This window comes from Salmo salar, chromosome 22 (genome assembly GCF_965601325.2).
Source record: "Salmo salar chromosome 22, fSalSal1, whole genome shotgun sequence".
NCBI classification, from domain to species: Eukaryota; Metazoa; Chordata; class Actinopteri; order Salmoniformes; family Salmonidae; genus Salmo; species Salmo salar.
The window spans coordinates 15220618-15241686 of record NC_138312.1 but is presented as its reverse complement, the minus strand read 5'-3'; the positions used below and the strand labels follow the sequence as shown (position 1 = coordinate 15241686).

Here is a 21069-nt window from a genome sequence, read left to right as displayed (position 1 = left end):
AAACCAGTCAGTATCTGGTGTGACCACCATTTGCCTCATGCAGCGCGACATGTCCTTCGCATAGAGTTGATCAGGCTGTTGACTGTGGCATCTGGAATGTTGTCCCATTCCTCTTCAATGGCTATGCGAAATTGCTGGATATTGGAAGATTACGAGAACACGCTGTCGTACACGTCAATCCAGAGCATTCCAAACATGCTCAATGGGTGACATGTCTGGTGAGTATGCAAGCCTGGGACATTGGAAGAACTGGGACATTTTCAGCTTTCAGGAACTGTGCACAGATCCTTGCGACATGGGGCTATGTATTATCGTGCTGAAAAATGAGGTGATGGCGTAGGATGAATGGCACGACAATGGGCCTCAGGGTCGCTTCATAGTATCTCTGTGTATTCAAATTGCCATCAATAAAATGCAATTGTGTTTATTGTCCGTAGTTTATGCCTGCCCATACCATAACACCACCTCCACCATGGGGCACTTTGTTCACAACGTTGGCATCAGCAAACCGCTCGCCCACACAACGCCATACATGTGGTCTGCGGTTGTGAGGCCAGTTGGACGTACTGCCAAATTCTCTAAAACGTTGTTGGAGGCTTGCCAACTGCCCGCACCCTCAAAACTTGAGACATCTGTGGGATTGTGTTGTGTGACAAAACTGCACATTTTAAAGTGGCTTTTTGTTGTGCCCAGCACAGGGTGCACCTGTGTAATGAACATGCAGTTTAATCAGCTTCTTGATATGCCACAGCTGTCAGGTGGATGGATTCTTGGGAAAGGAGAAATGCTCAGTAACAGGGGTGTAAACACATTTCTAGGATCTTTTATTTCGGCCAATGAAACATGGGACCAACACTTTACCTGTTGCATTAATATATTTTTTCAGCATATTTAAATGTTGCAATTATCTTTTGATCCTTTGCATACATTAAACACGTCTGCCATAATGCCAAAAATGTAAGTACTTTCAAACATGATTTGTGTGTCATTCATTTGTAATTTACGGTGGTATAATATACAGTCAGTCTTCAGTACATTTTAATGAGTACGAATGGAAACTGAAACTGTCTTGCATGAACTGAACAAATGTAATTATGGCAATTCATTTTTGAACAGATGTGTTACTATATAAACAAATGATATTTACAGAAATAGCCATATATAGACAAGGCATACAAGGTTATGCATGTCATTGAGGTGGTCCAAATGATTAGTTGATCTTGCAACCAGCTCTTCCAGCTGATGCTAAAGGAAATACATATTGTCAACAAGCAGAGTGAGGAAATAACGCTTCAATCTTGAAGGAGAGGGATTCATTAGAAGACTGACTGAAATAAATTAAGATAAGATATTAAATGTGACCCACTCAGACAAATTCAGCCTTCATTCTCAGTCCTTATTTTTCAGAAAGTGAAGAAAATACAATATTCTGGTCCCATATTGATTTCCTGCTCCTAGTGTTTTGAAACATATGATTATTGCATTACTCAAGCATTTCTTTGAAATGTAGTATTACGATTCAGTAAGCAAGAACTGAAGGAGACTTTCAGTGCTGCTTCTGCCTCTGTTTCGATAGTGAAATGCTAACAAGTGCCTGGTTGTGGCGTAATGGGATGGTGTGGGTTATTATATACTTCTACTCTATGAATAAACATGTATTTACCCGAGGGACATAAGATTATTGCAGCTTGTTTTTTATAGAAGCTTTGCAAATGGTACATTGCATTACTTAACTTGTCATATTGCTGTAATACCTTTCTATCCAGTGTACACAGTGTTTCCAGAGGCAGCTTCTGACATTTGCCTCAGACTTATTCTGTATTCTTCTCTCAGACTCTATGGCAAGCTGCGTAAATCTTACTGCCTGCCCCCACTGTGTTACATTTACATATTTACTTCCTCTCCCTGCTACTCAAAACCAAATACCTCTCCCATTTGGCACTTTTTAATGTGTTTGTCAAAACAATTAGTAAATGAAACAAATTCCTAAATTTAATCAATTCAAGGAAAACCGCAATGCGGGTTTATTCAGATTGTTTATGTGGTATTTGAAGGAAAGGTATGGTTTTGTGTAAATATGCATTGACACGGTCCGTAAGAGGAACCGCTCCAATAAAGTGTAAATATTCTAAGATAACCCTCAGAGGAACCAACAAAACCTCAAACATCAGCTGTTATTCCTTAGAAGTCTGTGCAAACATTTTAGACCCCTAAAAAGAGGTACTCTGTTTTAAGCTCATTGTTTTCATATTTACATACAGAATATATACAGTATACATACAGTATCAGGCAAAAGTTTGGACCAGTGGTGGAAAAAGTACCCAATTGTCATACTTGAGTAAAAGTAAAGATACTTTAATAGAAATGACTCAAGTAAAAGTGAAAGTCACCCTGTAATTTCCTACTTGAGTAAAAGTCTAAAAGTATTTGGTTTTAAATATACTTAAGTATCAAAAGTAAATGTAATTGCTAAAATATTCTTAAGTATCAAAAGTAAAAGTATAAATCATTTCAAATTCCTTATATTTAGCAAACCAAACGGCACCATTTTCTTATTATTTTAAGTTACGGATAGCCCGGGGCAGGCACCAACATTCAGACATCATTTACAAACGAAGCATTTGTGTTTAGTGAGTCCACCAGATCAGAGGCAGTAGGGATGGCCAGGAATGTTCTCTTGATAAGTGTGTGAATTAGACACTTTTCCTGTCCTGCTAAGCATTCAAAATGTAACGAGTACTTTTGGGTATCAGGGAAAATGTATGGAGTAGTACATCATTTTCTTTTGGAATGTAGTGAAGTAAAAGTAAAAAATGTCAAAAATATAAATAGTAAAGTAAAGTACAGATACCCAAAAAAAACGACTTAGGTAGTACTTTCAAGTATTTTTACTTAAGTACTTTACACCACTGGTTTGGATATAGCTACTCTGTCACGTAAACTCCCTCTCTGGCCTCTAGGTCATCAGGCTGCTGATTATTCCGCACACCTGTCACCATCGTCTCACGCACCTGCGCCTCATGACACTCACCTGGACTCCATCACCTCCTTGATTATCTTCCCTATATCTGTCACTCCCCTTGGTTCTTTCCTCAGGTGCTATTGACTCTGTTTTCATGTCAGTGCGTTGTTTGTGTTTCGTTTATTTATTAAAACACTCTCTCCCTGAACTTGCTTCCCGACTCCCAGCACACTCGTTACAGAATAACACCTCACCTAAGGGAAGCATCAAAGAGTGTTTTTTTTCTTATTTGTGTCAGAGTAAATGACGTCGGGTCCGGGAACTGCTACAGGCTCTCAAGCCTCAACCAGATCGCCAGGCTTCCCTGCCTCAGCCGGCCTGTCGGGCTCTCATGCCTCAGCCGGATCGCAAGACTCCCCTGCCTCAGCCGGTCTGTCATGTTCCCGCGCCCCCAGCTGACTCGACAGGTTCCCGTGCCTCAGCAGGGGTGACCGGTCCGCTCCTGATCCTCGACTTCGTCCCCTTTGACGGCGGCTGGAGCCGCGCGTCGGTGAGGGGGTACTGTCACGTATCCTCCCTCTCCGGCCTCTAGGTCATCAGGCTGCTGATTATCCTGCACACCTGTCATCATCATCTTGCGCCTCATGATACTCACCTGGACTCCATCACCTCCTTGATTATCTTCCCTATATCTGTCACTCCCCTTGGTTCTTTCCTCAGGTGTTATTGACTCTGTTTTCATGTCAGTGCGTTGTTTGTGTTTCGTTTATTTATTAAAACACTCACTCCCTAAACTTGCTTCCCGACTCTCAGCGCACTCGTTACATACTCATTCAAGGGTTTTTCAAAACTATGAAATACACATATGGAATCATGTACTAACCAAAGTATGATGTGTTAAATGAATAAAAATATATTTGAGATTCTTCAAAGTAGCCACCCTTTGCCTTGATGACAGCTTTGCACACTCTTGGCATGCTCTCAACAGCTTCCCACATATGCTGAGCACTTGATGGCTGCTTTTCCTTTACTCTGCAGTCCAACTCATCCCTAACCATCTCAATTGTGTTGAGGTCAGGTGATTGTGGAGGCCAGGTCATCTGATGCAGCACTCCATCACTCTCCTTCTTGGTCAAATAGCCCTTACACTGCCTGGAGGTGGGTTGGGTCATTGTCCTGTTGTTTAGGTGTGCCTTGAATTCTAAATAAATCACTGACAGTGTCAGCAAAGCACCCCCACACCATCACAACTCCTCCTTCATGCTTCATGTTGAGAACTACACATGCAGATATAATCTGTTCACCTACTCTGCATCTCACAAAGACACGGCGGTTAGAACCAAACATCTCACATTTGGACTCATCAGTACAAAGTACAGATTTCCACCGTTCTAATGTCCATTGCTCGTGTTTCTTGGCCCAAGAAAGTCTCTTCTTCTTATTTGTGTCCTTTACTAGCGGTTTCTTAGCAGCAATTAGACCATGAAGGCCTGATTCACGCAGTCTCCTCTGAACAGTTGATGTTGAGATGTGTCTGTTACTTGAACTCTGAAGCATTTATTTGGGCTGCAATATCTGAGGCTGGTAACTCTAATGAACTTATTCTCTGCAGCAGAGTTAACTCTGGGGCTTCCTTTCATGTGGCGGTCCTCATGAGAGCCAGTTTCATCATAGCGCTTGATGGTTTTTGCGACTGCACTTGAAGAAACTTTCAAAGTTCTTGACATTTTCTGAATGGCTTAAAGTAATGATGGATTGTCGTTTCTCTTTGCTTATTTGAGCTGTTCTTGACATAATATGGACTTGGTTACTACATGATTTCATATGTGTTATTTCATAGTTTTGATGTCTTCACTATTATTCTACAATGTAGAAAATAATAAAAATAAAGAAAAACCCTTCAATGAGTAGGTGTGTCCAAACTTTTGACTGGTACAGTATATACACTTTGTGTACAAAACATTATGAACACCTGCTCTTTCCATGACAAAGACTGACCAGGTGAATCCAGGTGAATGATCCCTTACTGTTGTCAATGGTTAAATCCACTTCTATCAGTGTAGATAAACGGGAGGAGACCGATTAAAAAATGATTTTTAAGCCTTGAGACAATTGAGACATCGATTGTGTATGTGTGCCATTCAGAAGGTAAATGTGTAAGATAAAAGATTGAAGTGCCTTTGAACAGGGTAGGTGCCAGGCGTACCGGTTTGTGTCAAGATCTGTAAAGGTGCTGAGGTTTTCACGCTCAACAGTTTCCCGTGCGTATCAAGAATGGTCCACCATCCAAAGGTCATCCAGGCAACTTGACACAACTGTGGGAAGCATTGGAGTCAACATGGGCCAGCATCCCTGTGGAACGCTTTCGACACCTTGTAGAGTCCATGCCCCGATGAATCGAGGCTTTTCTGAGGGCAAAACGGGGTGGGGGGGATACAACTCAAAACTCAATATTAGGAAGGTGCACTTGATGTTTAGTATACTCTGTGTATATCACCAGAGGATACTGAGGGGAGAACGGCTAATAATAATGTCCGAAATGGAGCAGATGGAATGGCATGGAAACCATGTGTTTGATGTATTTATTATCATTCCATTCCAGTCATTAGAACGAGCCCGTTCTCCGGAATTAATGTGCAACCAACCTCCTGTGGTGTATATATATTATTTAGTCCTCTCAAAAAAATGTGTTGTTTTTGGGGGTTGGTGTTGAGCAGGCGAGATGAAAGGGAAATTTGTAATTCAAATTTCAACAATGCAGCAATTGATTGTGTCAGCCACTGAATAAATCAGTAATTGGATCATATTTGTCTTTCAACAGCAGAATGACTATATGTAATACATATTCAAAGACTGACTATAACAAAAGCCCTGCATCAAAATCACCATGTAACGTTTAAAAGTTCACCATTAACTACTTTTCTACCAAAATAGAGAGCATTACTGTATATTGTCTATAGGGCAACAGGGTACATTAAGCTAATGTTTTAAAAGTACTGCCATGGGACACTGCGTCTCTGGATGGCATTGATTTTATTTGTCTCCCCCTGCAGACCCCCCCCCCCCCCCCCCCCCCATCTTCCCTTCTGCTCTCTACATCGAAGGCCCACCGGAGCACACAGAGAATTACTATCCCACTGACACAATGCAGGCTTTTGAGGTTTGGGTACTGATTTCATGCCGATACCCCTGGTATTTCTGCTGGGGAATAAAACACATCTGACGTTGACACTGTAGTGGGATCGCTGGAGTTTTTCACACCCTATCTCTTGCTATGGCTTGCAACCTTTATGAACATAAAAGTGAATGGGTATTATTCTGTGTAGGTATGCCACTGTATGTTTAAGAGGGAGCTTCTAAAATAGGCTTAAAAATAGGATTCTCTGGAGCCGTATTTGTCATGGATATGGAAAGGCATGTAGTAATCGCTGTGCCAAAAATGAAAATCAGTGCTATTTTTTTTGTTTTCCCTCTCTAACTTTTTAGTTCATAGAATAGGCTCCAGCTTGACTTTGGTAGGCAGAGTAATGTATGTTTAAAAAAATGTATAGTATTTCTGAACCAGCCCATCAGCATCTCTCTATAAAATCAATGCTGTCAACTCAGAGTTACATGTAATAGGGATTTGGTGAAAGAGAATATTGAGTCATTTTATAACTAATTTATTTAATTAATTCATTGATGTATACTTTAAGGCAATCTCTTTGCACATTTCTCTTTCAAGGCTTAATTTCTTATACATCCATCATTTACTAGATCTAAATATACAGTGCCTTCAGAAAGTATTCATAACCCTTGGCTTTTTTCACATTGTGTTGTGTTACAGACTTAAATTGAGATTTTGTTGTCACTGGCCTTCACACAATACCCCATAATATAAAAGTGGAATTATGTTTTTATATTTTATTTTTACAAATTAATAAAAAACGAAAACTAAAATATCTTGAGTCAATATGTATTCAACCCCTTTGTTATGGCAAGCCTAAATAAGTTCAGGAGTAACAATTTGCTTAACAAGTCAAATAAGGAGTTGCATGGACTCACTGTTTGCAATAATAGTGTTTAACACAAGGTCCCTCAGTCGAGCACTGAATTTCAAACACAGATTCAACCACAAAGAACAAAGAGGTTTTCCAATGACTCGCAAAGAAGGGCACCTATTGGTACAGTAGATAGATAAAAAGAAAAAAAGCAGACATTGAATATCCCTTTGAGCATGGTGAAGTTATTAATTACACTTTGGATGGTGTATCGATACACCCTGCCACTACAAATATACAGGCATCCTTCCTAACTCAAATCAAATCAAACTTAATTTGCCACATGCTCCGACTACAACAAGTGTAGACTTTTCCTGTGAAATACTTACTTACAATCACTTAACCAACAGTGCAATTCAAGAAGAGAAAATATTTACCAGGTAGGCTAAAATAAAAAGTAATAATAAAAAGTAACACAATAAGAATAACAATGACGAGGCTATATACAGGTGGCACCGGTACCGAGATAGTGTGCAGGGGTACAGGCTATTTGAGGTAATCTGTACATGTAGGTAGGGGTGAAGTGAATATGCATAGGTAACAAACAAACAGCGAGTAGCAGCAGTTTACAGGGGGGGGGGTCAATGTAAATTGTCCGGTGGCTATTTTTTTGAATCGTTCAGCAGTCTAATGGCTTGGGGGTAGAAGCTGTTGAGTTGTCAAAGGGCTGGATGAGTTACAGTTTTGACTTAAAGCTGCTCAGTTGGCAGAGAGGAAGGAAACCCGGTCATGGATTTCACAATGAGATCAATGGGGACTTTAAAACATTTAGAGAGTTTAATGGCTGTGATAGGAGAAAACTGAAGATGGACCAACAACATCGTAGTTACTCCACCATACTAACCTAATTCACAGATTGAAAGAAGGAAGGCTGTACATAGTACAAATATTCCAAAACATGCATCCTGTTTGCAACAAGGAACTACAGTAATACTGCAGAAAATGTGGCCAAGCAATTCACTTTTTGTCCCAAAGTGTTATGTTTGGGACAAATCCAATACAACACATTATATATTTTCAAGCATGGTCTTGGCAGCATCATGTTATGGGTATGCTTGTAATGGTTAAGGACTGGGGAGTTTTTAAGGATAAAAAAAGGCACAGGCAAAATCCTAGAGGAAAACCTGGTTCAGTCTGATTTCAACCAGACACTGGGAGATTAATACAGCAGGACAATAACCAAAAAACAAAAGGCCAAATCCAGTACATTGGAGTAGTTTACCAAGAAGACAGTGAATGTTCCCGAGTGAACGAGTTACAGTTTTGACTTAAATCTACTTGAACATCTATGTCAATACTTGAAAATTGTTGTCTATCAATGATCAAAAACCAATTTGACAGAGCTTGAAGAATTTTGAAAAGAATAATGAGTAAATGTTGCACAATCCAGGTATGGAAAGCTCTTAGAGACTTACCCAGAAATACTCACATCTGTAATTGCTGCCAAAGGTGCTTCTACAAAATATTGACTCAGGGGTGTGAATACTTATGTAAATGAGATATTTATGTATTTCATTATCAATGAATTTGCAAACATTACTTAAAGCATGTTTTCACTTTGTCATTATCTTGTTTTGTGTGTAGATAGGTGAGAAAAACATATATTTAATCCATTTTGAATTCAGGCTGTTACACCTGAAAATGTGGAGTAGGCCAAGGGGTATGAAAGCGCTGCACATGACTGAATGTGTACAGTAGGCTACATGCTGCTGTAAAGGGCAACATTTTGAAAAGCATTTCCTTAGTCCTTGAAATGTTATCAGAAGTGAGAAATGTCATCAAATTCCTTCAATTCTCTTAATGTTCAATCAATGCCCCTGAACGAGGCAGTTAACCCACTGTTCCTAGGCCGTCATTGAAAATAAGAATTTGTTCTTAACTGACTTGCCTAGTTAAATAAAGGTAAAATAAAAAAAAAGTATAAAAAAATGTTACAATTCTTTACAGTCCTTTATCAGCACTTTTCTCAAGTTCTGATAAAAGACTGTCTTTCAATCTTATCATGGTATTCATTTCGCCTGTTTTTTTTTTTGAACAGAGTGAAGACCCAGAAAGGTACCGAAAGGATTCCTCCATACATTTGTGATTGGATGTGAGTCTACTTTGACCCCACAAAACTGAAGATGACGTTGCTATGGAAACTGCTGTTGGTGCAGTCACTCATGGGGTGCCTAGCAGGTAAATAACTTTTGATGCAAGCAAGAGCTCTCTTTGTGAAGTTTTGTGTCTCATTCATATGTATTTTGGGCAGGTTGCAGTTTGAAAGCCATAGTTTAGAATTAAGCTAGCTCAAGTAACACATGACACAGGGAAACATTAAGATACAAATAATGAGGTTGTAAAATGTATTTAATAATAAAGGACGTTGTTAAAGTAAATAATTGTATGGTAGGGGTGGCAGTCAGTAAAGGTTGACTGCAGTTAGCGTAATCGCTATGAGTATAAACAAGGAGATTGGGTTGCGGATATGAAATTAAAGACAGAAATATTAAGTTTAATGCATTGATTGCAAAAGATTGTGAGATTTAATCAGCAGAGGAAAAAATGGCAATGACCTTTGTTCTGGGGTAAACTAAGACTGCATCATGTTCATACAGTAGAATGTACTGCAGAGTCAAGGCCACAAATGTGAAATATTAGACAATGACAGGTGAAAATAGAAGCTTTGGACTTCTACTGTCAGAATCGAATGGTTGCCGCTTGCAGTAACTCGATTTGGCGTCATTTGGTTTGGTGACAGAGAAGCTCTCCTTTAATTTTCGTAAAATATACCTAATTAGCTTTAATACATATAAAGGATCATTGATAACATTAACATTGATATCAAAGCTTCATTGTTTCATATAACTCCTCTCACTATCTGTTTGGATGTCAAATGATAGTTCTTTACGTTACAGAAACATTTGGGGGCTAAGGGGGATGGGAAAGGAACAAAGGTCAAAGGTTGCTGATGACGTCTGCACTGTGGATGGTGGATGACGGATGGCATCTTTCCCTTCAAGATATGTCGATACGTATCTAGATTCATGGTCTCCGATACGATACAGGAACGATACGTTTTAGTTTGAAACCATTCAATGTGATTCATTGTGATTAGAGAAAGAATCGATGTGATTACTTCCTCTGTGATACGGTTCGATGCACTAACATGTTGCATAAACTCATGAATTTATCATTCTAAATCATAATCTGCTGTTGATGGAGAGCTCATGAGCTGGATTAGTCTGACCTGACTTCTCTGTGTGTGTGTGTGTGTGTGTGTGTGTGTGGTGTGTGTGTGTGTGTGTGTGTGTGTGTGTGTGTGTGGTGTGTGTGTGTGTGTGTAAATTATTGAAAAACAAATGATAATCCCACTAAGTACAAACCAGATGGGATGGCGTATCGCTGCAGAATGCTGTGGTAGCCATGCTGGTTAATTGTGCCTTGAATTCTAAATAAATCACCAACAGTGTCACCAGCAAAGCACCCCCACACCATCACACCTCCTCCTCCATGCTTCACGGTGGGAACCACACATGCGGAGATCATCCGTTCACCTACTCTGCGTCTCACAAAGACACGGCAGTTGGAACCAAAAATCTCAAATTTGGAATCATCAGACCAAAGGACAGATTTCCACCGGTCTAATGTCCATTGCTCGTGTTTCTTGGCCCAAGCAAGTTTCTTCTTCTTATTGGTTTCCTTTACTAGTGGTTTCTTTGCAGCAATTCGACCGTGAAGGCCTGATTCACGCAGTCTCCTCTGAACAGTTGATGATGAGATGTGTCTGTTACTTGAACTCTGTGAAGCATTTTGGGCTGCAATCTGAGGTGCAGTTAACTCTAATGAACTTGTCCTCTGCAGCAGAGGTAACTCTGGGTCTTCCTTTCCTGTGGCGGTCCTCATGAGAGCAAGTTTCATCATAATGCTTGATGGTTTTTGCACCTTTGCCCATTCTTCAAGGCAAAACTGCTCTAGCTCCTTCAAGTTGGATGGGTTCCGCTGGTGTACAACAATCTTTAAGTCATACCACAGATTCTCAATTGGATTGAGGTCTGGGCTTTGACTAGGCCATTCCAAGACATTTAAATGTTTCCCCTTAAACCACTAGAGTGTTGGTTTAGCAGTGTGCTTAGGGTCATTGTCCTGCTGTAAGGTGAACCTCCGTCCCAGTCTCAAATCTCTGGAAGACTTAAACAGGTTTCCCTCAAGAATTTCACTGTATTTAGCGCCATCCATCATTCCTTCAATTCTGACCAGTTTCCCAGTTCCTGCCAATGAAAAACATCCCCACAGCATGATGCTGCCACCACCTTGCTTCACTGGGGATGGTATGGTATTCTCGGGGGGATGAGAGGTCCATCAAGGAAAACTCCAGACATAGAGTTTTCCTTGATAGACAAAAAACTCAATTTTAGTCTCATCTGACCAGAGTACCTTCTTCCATATGTTTGGAGAGTCTCCCACATGCCTTTTGGCAAACACCAAACGTGTTTGGTCATTTTTTTCTTTAAGAAATTGCTTTTTTTCTGGCCACTCTTCCGTAAAGCCCAGCTCTGTGGAGTGTACGGCTTAAAGTGGTCCTATGGACAGATATTCCAATCTCCGCTGTGGAGCTTTGCAGCTCCTTCAGGGTTTCCTTTGGTCTCTTTGTTGCCTCTCTGATTAATGCCCTCTCCTTGCCTGGTTCGTGAGTTTTGGTGGGCGGCCCTCTCTTGGCAGGTTTGTTGTGGTGCCATATTCTTTCCATTTTTTAATAATGGATTTAATGGTGCTGCGTGGGATGTTCAAAGTTTCGGATATTTTTTTATAACCCAACCCTGATCTGTACTTCTCCACAACTTTGTCCCTGACCTGTTTGGAGAGCTCCTTGGTCTTCATGGTGTCGCTTGCTTGGTGGTGCCCCTTGCTTAGTGTTGTTGCAGACTCTGGGACCTTTCAGAACAGGTGTATATATTCTGTGACACACAGGTGGACTTTATTTAACTAATTATGTGACTTCTGAATTTAATTGTGGTTACACCAGATCTTATTTAGGGGCTTCATAGCAAACGGAGTGAATACCACTTTTCAGTTTTTTATTTTTTTTATTTTTTAAAACAATTTATTTTTTTCATTTCAGTTCACCAATTTGGACTATTTTGTGTATGTCCATTACATGAAATCCAAATAAAAATAAATTTAAATTACAGGTTGTAATGCAACAAAATAGGAAAAACGCCAAGGTCGATGAATACTTTTGCAAGGCACTGTACCAACCCTACCTTCTCACAACACAACTGATTGACTCAAACGCATTAAGAAGGAAAGAAATTCCACAAATTAAGTTTTAACAAGACACACATGTTATTTGAAATGCATTCCAGGTGACTATCTCATGAAGCTGGTTGAGAGAATTCCAAGAGTGTGCAAAGCTGTCATCAAGGCAATGGGTGGCTATTGGAAGAATCTCAGATATAAAACATATTTGGATTTGTTTAACACTTTTTTTTTACTACATGATTCCATATGTGTTATTTCATAATGATGTCTTCACTATTATTCTACAATGTAGAAAATAGTAAAAATAAAGAAAAAAAACTTTAATGAGTAGGTGTGTCCAAACCTTTGACTGATTCTGTACATATTACCTCAATTACCTCGACTAACCTTGACCCCCGCAAATTGACTCGGTACCGTTACCCCCTGTATATAGCCTCGTTATTGTTATTTTATTGCTGCTCTTATAATTTTAGCACACAAGACATTTTAGCATTTAAATGCTGAAGGTGCTGCGCAGATGTGCAAGATCAGGAACAGGCAGCCTACCTCCCGTTGGTCAGTGCATGAAGCTGGGCGCAGTGCGCGGTTTGACTAGGTTACTGATATTGCCTGGGGTTGTTCTGCATTCAAAATCACTTGTAGGTCAATGACTGTCAACACAGTTACATGCAGTTCAATGCTGAAGGAGTGGACACATCAGTTGTGAGAGGTATGAGAGGTATTTCATATTTCTGTAAAGTAGAAAGAATTGAATATGAGCATGTGGATCAGTTTTGCGGTCCACGGACCTTATGCACTTGTATCTTAAACATTTGAATCGGGACCCGATGCGAAGCTACACCTCTACTACTGACCTAAGTGAAGTAGTGTTTAGAATGTGCCCTTGCGGTCATAGCACACTCTGTGTGAAAGACATTGGTTCGTCAATGTTTGTTCTTGTGAAGTTTACAGATACGATGAACATGAAAGAACCCCTGCTTTCATCCATGCTGATCCGTAATGGAAGTGTGTTTTTGTTAATTTAGTTAATCCCTACATCAAACCTAACACAGTAATCAGAAGAGGTATTATAATATCCCCCTTGAACCCAGTCATCAATGTCCACAGTGCCATTGAAAATCTTTCAGGGGGAAATAGAGACTCATGGAGAGTTCTCCTGTTCTCCCTCTCTGCCTTTAGTGCCGCAGTGAAAGAAACTGTAAGGCATACGCTCTTATTTCTATACAGTATAGCAGGGGAACAGGGGGATATGAATCACACAGAAATCCTCATTGTAAGTTTTGGAGTATCCGTCATTCATGTACAGTAAAGCTGAATTATAGCTTCATTATACAATGGGTGTCAGCTGTTCCCCCACAGGGCTCTCCTGCATTGATCACATTTTGATGGAGGATTTTAATTTCTCTTGCTTACAAATTGGTGGGGGTCAACGGAGAACATCAGTTGGATTTCTCAGTCTTTAATCAAGAGGCATTATCCTAGTCAAGATTTTAAAAAGGCTGTGCTGATGAAACACTAGACTCTGGCTCTGGTTCACCCTCCCAATCCAGCACTAAACAGTTTTGAGACCGCAACCCTTTCTTATTCTCATGATTGGGAGTTGGAATTTGATTGTAAAGGAGTCTGTAGACTTCATACTTGTTTTTTGTCCTTACGTGTCATTCAAATCAGACTTTAGCATTCACACAGCATGCAGTTGGCACTGGCTGATTGACCAGCATCTGATAAGCACAGTTTGTTGCCACAGTACTCATATTGTAAAGCTAGAAGAGCCGCTACCTCTATGGCCAGAAATGATTTTGCACTTGATATTTTTCTCTTTTAGGACCAATACATAAACTATCCTAAGTATGCCAACAAAAAGAGTCATTTACCTGTTGTTGAAAATTACAAGACAGATGTGGGCAAATAATAAAAAATGTAGGCTAATAAGTATCATTATGTCTTCAGTGATACACACAACCTTTTATCCATGTTACATCTGGGAACAGGTTCTAGTTATTTATTATCGTTGAAAGGTGTGATCCCAGTTTGCCATTTACTGTAAGACACTCGTCTTTCATGACGTGCATGAGCTGTCTGAATGCAGCTTGTGAAACTGACCGAAAAAGGTCAAGTAACCTGGCGAACGCCATTGAAAGGGAAGGTTACCCCTGAAAAGGCAAGGATTCACAGTCAGACTGTACCGAATGTGTTGAGGGGGCCGTAATGATCTCTGTCCCCTGCTAGGCGTGTTCCTTTGTTCTGCTAGTGTGCCTCAACAGAGCTGCCTCCTGTTTCCCCTGCCTGCACTGTGCTGCCTGCGCGTCACTCTCACCCTCACTGTTAGCATCTGATTACCCCAGCGCAGCGCCACACTCTTCCCCAGGACACGCTCAGAATCCTGATACCCTGCCTTTTATTCCTGCTTACTCCACCATGATGACGGCCCATGCCTTTACTTCATTTAGCCTTTACTTAAGCTACATACATTTTATTATATAAAATATTATTAGCATATTAGCACAGTTACGCTAAGCAGCACTAATGGTACTTACAGTATGAACTCGGCCCTGATGGCTTAACGTTTTGCCGCCTGTCCCAGAACCGTTTGATTTCCACGCCTAAGCTGCTTGCTGTGCTCGTGGAGAATAAAAGTGTCTTACTCCATGTGGGCTCAAATGTTTTTATAAAGGCTACATGGCTGTGTAAGTGAAAAAGGACATGAAAGAGACATTGTGCACACAAAGGAGTTCTCTATGGCTAAATGGTGAATCGTTTTGCATCTTTTTCTTAGTGAGATGACCTTCACAGCTCCAGAGACATTACTGTAGTTGTACCGTCTCTGTGAAAGTCCACCTGTTGTTAGAACCCAGAAAATAACATGGAACAAAACAGTGAATGTACTTTCAGGCTGCCTTTACGTTCCACTTCTCCGAATGAGGAGGTCGCATCAGCTTTGCTTTCTCTCTTATGCTTTCTGAACTGTGCCTATAGATATAGAGTCTGTCTAAAGAAGCCACTAAAATATTTGTGCGCATCCTAAAAGGCATGTTAATGAATCAAGGTTGTATGACATCCTTCAAGGATTCCTCTTCAGTTCACCTTTTCTCTGGGATTTCAATAGGGTTGAGGAGGTTATTTTTAAGATCTTGAAGGAGAGAACAGAACATGAGAGATCCATAGACATGAAATAGAAGGACACAGAGGAAAGTCAGTTTTCACACCAGCTGTTCTGTACATCCTGGTGTTTACTGTTTTGTACTGTACAGCAGCATAGGACAAATGTGTTTCAGGAGAGGCCATGCAGAGTACAATATGTGTTATATCTAAACCTCCACAGGAAATGTCCAATACATGCCATAGCATACTGCAAACACATGAATACGATTTTACAAAGTCACTTTACAATGCAGGTTTTGTATCATCTTGTAGTATTGATCAATTTCAACACATTTTTCTTTCATGGGTAATACTCAATGTTTTCAGGCGAAAAATGAAACAGCAGGATTCCACAGCAGTCAGTTGATGGCCAAGTTATTCAAGGCTTGTAAAGCAAACCCAGTAGGTGGCATGTAGACAAAGCCAATTTTCATAAAACAATTTTCGTCCTCTGTTTCATTTCATGTTCATGTAAGAGTGCTGTGTCACCGACCTACTGCTGCTGTTGTGAATAAGTATGCTAATATAGCCGTAAATAGCTTGCTCTGTTTGCTCTCCTTATCCAACGTTGTACACTTTTATGAATATACACGATGTCTTGGGGTGGGCATAATGGTGTAATGTTACTGCCTTTATCTTCCCCTTGCATTAAGGCCCACACAGCTGGCACTTCATAGCCCTTATCACTATACATTGCATGGAAATTGTTCTCAATATATATCGCTAATAGAAATCTTAATTGATTATACAGTACCAGTCAAAAGTTTTGACACACCTACTCATTCAAGGTTTTTTCTTTATTTTTACTATTGTATACATTGTAGAATAATAGGGAAGACATAAGAACTATGAAATAACACATATGGAATCATGTAGTTAGCAAAAAAGTGTTAAACAAATCAAAATATATTTTATATTTTATATTATTCAAAGTAACCACCCTTTAAAGCTGTCATCAATGCAAAGGGTGGCTACTTTGAAGAATCTCATATAAAATATACACTGCTCAAAAAAATAAAGGGAACACTTAAACAACACAATGTAACTCCAAGTCAATCACACTTCTGTGAAATCAAACTGTCCCCTTAGGAAGCAACACTGATTGACAATACATTTCACATGCTGTTGTGCAAATGGAATAGACAACAGGTGGAAATTATAGGCAATTAGCAAGACACCCCCAATAAAGGAGTGGTTCTGCAGGTGGTGACCACAGACCACTTCTCAGTTCCTATGCTTCCTGGCTGATGTTTTGGTCACTTTTGAATGCTGGCGGTGCTTTCACTCTAGTGGTAGCATGAGTCTACAACCCACACAAGTGGCTCAGGTAGTGCAGCTCATTCAGGATGGCACATCAATGCGAGCTGTGGCAAGAAGGTTTGCTGTGTCTGTCAGCGTAGTGTCCAGAGCATGGAGGCGCTACCAGGAGACAGGCCAGTACATCAGGAGACGTGGAGGAGGCCGTAGGAGGGCAACAACCCAGCAGCAGGACCGCTACCTCCGCCTTTGTGCAAGGAGGAGCAGGAGAAGCACTGCCAGAGCCCTGCAAAATGACCTCCAGCAGACCACAATTGTGCATGTGTCTACTCAAACGGTCAGAAACAGACTCCATGAGGGTGGTATGAGGGCCCGACGTCCACAGGTGGGGGTTGTGCTTACAGCCCAACACCGTGCAGGACGTTTGGCATTTGCCAGAGAACACCAAGATTGGCAAATTCGCCACTGGCGCCCTGTGCTCTTCACAGATGAAAGCAGGTTCACACTGAGCACATGTGACAGACGTGACAGAGTCTGGAGACGCCGTGGAGAACGTTCTGCTGCCTGCAACATCCTCCAGCATGACCGGTTTGGCGGTGGGTCAGTCATGGTGTGGGGTGGCATTTCTTTGGGGGGGCCGCACAGCCCTCCATGTGCTCGCCAGAGGTAGCCTGACTGCCATTAAGTACCGAGATGAGATCCTCAGACCCCTTGTGAGACCATATGCTGGTGCGGTTGGCCCTGGGTTCCTCCTAATGCAAGACAATGCTAGACCTCATGTGGCTGGAGTGTGTCAACAGTTCCTGCAAGAGGAAGGCATTGATGCTATGGACTGGCCTGCCTATTCCCCAGACCTGAATCCAATTGAGCACATCTGGGACATCATGTCTCGCTCCATCCACCAACGCCACGTGGCACCACAGACAGGAGTTGGCGGATGCTTTAGTCCAGGTCTGGGAGGAGATCCCTCAGGAGACCATCCGCCACCTCATCAGGAGCATGCCCAGGCATTGTAGGGAGGTCATACAGGCACGTGGAGGCCACACACACTACTGAGCCTCATTTTGACTTGTTTTAAGGACATTACATCAAAGTTGGATCAGCCTGTAGTGTGGTTTTCCACTTTAATTTTGAGTGTGACTCCAAATCCAGACCTCCATGGGTTGATAAATTGGATTTCCATTGATTATTTTTGTGTGATTTTGTTGTCGGCACATTCAACTATGTAAAGAAAAAAGTATTTAATAAGATTATTTCATTCATTCAGATCTAGGATGTGTTATTTTAGTGTTCCCTTTATTTTTTTGAGCAGTGTATTTTGATTTGTTGAACACTTTTTTGGTTACTACATGACTCCATATGTGTTACTTCATAGTTTTGATGTCTTCAATATTGTTCTACAATGTAGAAAATAGTAAAAAATAAAGTAAAGGTGTGTCTAAACTGTTGACTGGTACTGTATGTCACAATCGCCTATATATCAAAAGCAATTCACATTTATTTAAGGATTCATTGAATTGCTCTTGACTCCAGCAAAGTGTGGTTTCAGTTTGGAATAGTATAAATCAGTTCCAAAATGTTTACAGAATAACTTTATATGGAGTGACATTAGTGCCAACAGAACTGTCACAGATCAGTCTACTTCATCAAAATTGCATTGTCTGCAATGTTTCTACAGGCAACTGAACACCTAGTTAAAGTAATTAACACTTAGCGTCTCGCATATTAGTCAGAATCTCATGAAACTAATTATAGTTTTTTTCCTTAGCAGCTGAAAGCTATCATATAATCTCAAAGTAAAAAGCATTGCGCTTCATAATGATTGAATAGTTAAACGCATGTCGCAGCATTATTATTCTATTAATCCTATTGATCTCTCTAAAGACAGAGGACGAGAAAACAATCCTTATGTCTATTAGAGCTGAAAGTATTTTGAGGTGGGATGCCTTTCTCAACTGGCCCTGAAATTGGCCTTCAGTGTAGTGTGGTGATCGGCAGTGCTCTGCTCTCACACTGGGAGGGATTGGTTGAGTTCTTAAAGGGACAGTGCTGTAAGGTGTGGTTTGTAGTTACACCATAAGCAGGCAAGAAGGGCTATACTCGAGATGGAAGGACCACTGGATGGATCAAAATAGACAAATATGAATATCCACGGACCATGCAAATACATCACATTGGTAACATGGAAATCGCTGTCACTCATGGAAACACATGGAAATATATTGTCACCTCAGCATTATGATGAGTGATAGCTTGCTGTTTTACTGTTTTTGAACTAACATCTCATGCTGTTGATCGTCAGAGTGTGACAATGGCTTGGCTCCTGACATTTTCTGATGCAGTTTGTGGCAGTGCTCTCCTAAATACTTATTCTATTCATCTCCAACTAGGCATTGTAGTAGCTACGTTCAATACAGGGCTGCTGCCTGCCAATACCAGGTATCCAATTTGATCCATATCCTATTCATGTCTTCTCAAGTCAATGTTACATCAAACTTATTAATTTCAGCATTTTTCTTCATTCCATTGATAATGGTGATTAACTGATTTCAGAATAATAAGACATTGTCATCTGAGAGGCTCTAATTATGGGGCATTTGTTTTCAAATGCAATGACTTTCAAATGTGTTCAGGGATTCTGAAAGGGATTCTGTCTGTAAATGCATGTCATATCTGTGCCCTATCTACGGGAGATGAATACTCCCCTGTCCCACTGAACTACTCCAGCGCAGGAGAGAACCATTCTTTCTAATAGCTCAGCTGAAGCATGAAAGATATGGGCAGATTTTCTCAATTCCTTGACCTTGAACCCATTTATGAAGTCTTTTTACATTGCCTTTCTCCGAAGAGGCTCGCCTAGACATCCACTCTGGCTCCCAGAGCATGGACAAATGCATTCCCTCTGAAGTTTTTCTATAGCTCGTGTATCTGCTCCAATTGTTCCACCAGTGTATCTGGACCACGTGTCTTGCATTGTCTCCATGGAGGAAAAAGGAGGAGGAGGAGGAAGAGAGGACAGGATCTCTAAATGAACACCTATGCAGAAGCCCAAGAGTCCCGCAGCTGCTAGAAGACACTTGATTCAGCTGGCCTGGAGTAATGATGGGGAAAAAAATATACTGTTACATATCGGGATATTATTTTTGACAATATATACAGTTGAAGTCGGAAGTTTACATACACTTAGGTTGGAGTCATTAAAACTAGTTTTTCAACCCCTCCAAAAATGTCTTGTTAACAAACTATAGCTTTGGCAGTTCGGTCAGGACATCTACTTTGTGCATGACACAAGTAATTTTTCCAACAATTGTTTACAGATGGATTATTTCACTTATCATTCACTGTATCACAATTCCAGTGGGTCAGAAGTTTACATACACTAAGATGACTGCGGCTTTAAACAGCTTGGAAAATTCCAGAAAATGATGTCATGGCTTTAGAAGCTTCTGATAGGCTAATTGACATCATTTGAGTCAATTGGAGGTGTACCTGTGGATGTATTTCTAGGCCTACCTTCAAACTCTGCCTCTTTGCTTGACATCATGGAAAATCTAAAGAAATCAGCTCAGAAAAAGAATTGTGGACCTCCACAAGTCTGGTTCGTCCTTGGGAGCAATTTCCAAACACCTGAAGATATTACGTTCATCTGTACATACAATAGTACACAAGTATAAACACCACGGGACCACGCAGCCGACATACCGCTCAGGAAAGGGACGCGTTCTGTCTCCTAGAGATGTACGTACTTTGGTGCGAAAAGTGCAAATCAATCCCAAAACAACAGCAAAGGACCTTGTGAAGATGCTGGAGGAAACAGGTACAAAACTATCTATATCCACAGTAAAACAAGTCCTATATCAGCATAACCCGAAAGGCCACACACCAAGGAAGAAGCCACTGCTCCAAAACCGCCATAAAAAAGCCAGACTACAGTTTGCAACTGCACATGGGGACAAAGATTGTACTTTTTGGAGAAATGTCCTCTGGTCTGATGAAACAAAAATATAACTGTTTGGCCATAATGACTATCGTTATGTTTGGAGGAAAAAGTGTGAGGCTTGCAAGCCAAAGAACACCATCCCAACCGTGAAGCACGGGGGTGGCAGCATCATGTTGTGGGGGTGCTTTTCTGCAGGAGGGACTGGTGCACTTCACAAAATAGATGGCATCATGAGGCAGGACAATTATGTGGATATATTGAAGCAACATCACAAGACATTAGTCAGGAAGTTAAACGCTTGATTGTAAATGGGTCTTCTAAATGGACAATGACCCCAAGCATACTTCCAAAGTTGTGGCAAAATGGCTTAAGGACAACAAAATCAAGGTATTGGAGTGGCCATCACAAAGCCCTAACCTCAATCCCATAGAACATTTGTGGGCAGAACTGAAAAAGCGTGTGCGAGCAAGGAGGCCTACAAACCTGAC

General features: G+C 40.8%; 1 protein-coding gene across 2 annotated transcripts in view; it reads left to right on the top strand.

Moving 5' to 3' along the window:
* The window catches only part of cntn4 (contactin 4), a 170593-nt gene that overhangs the window by 15536 nt on the left and 133988 nt on the right, over positions 1-21069 (top strand). For both annotated transcript variants that reach the window (XM_014166358.3, XM_014166356.3), the window contains exon 2: positions 9041-9180. In XM_014166358.3, the coding sequence (XP_014021833.1) occupies positions 9126-9180 (55 nt within the window). In that variant the 5' untranslated portion in view covers positions 9041-9125. The remainder of the gene's footprint in view (positions 1-9040; positions 9181-21069) is intronic.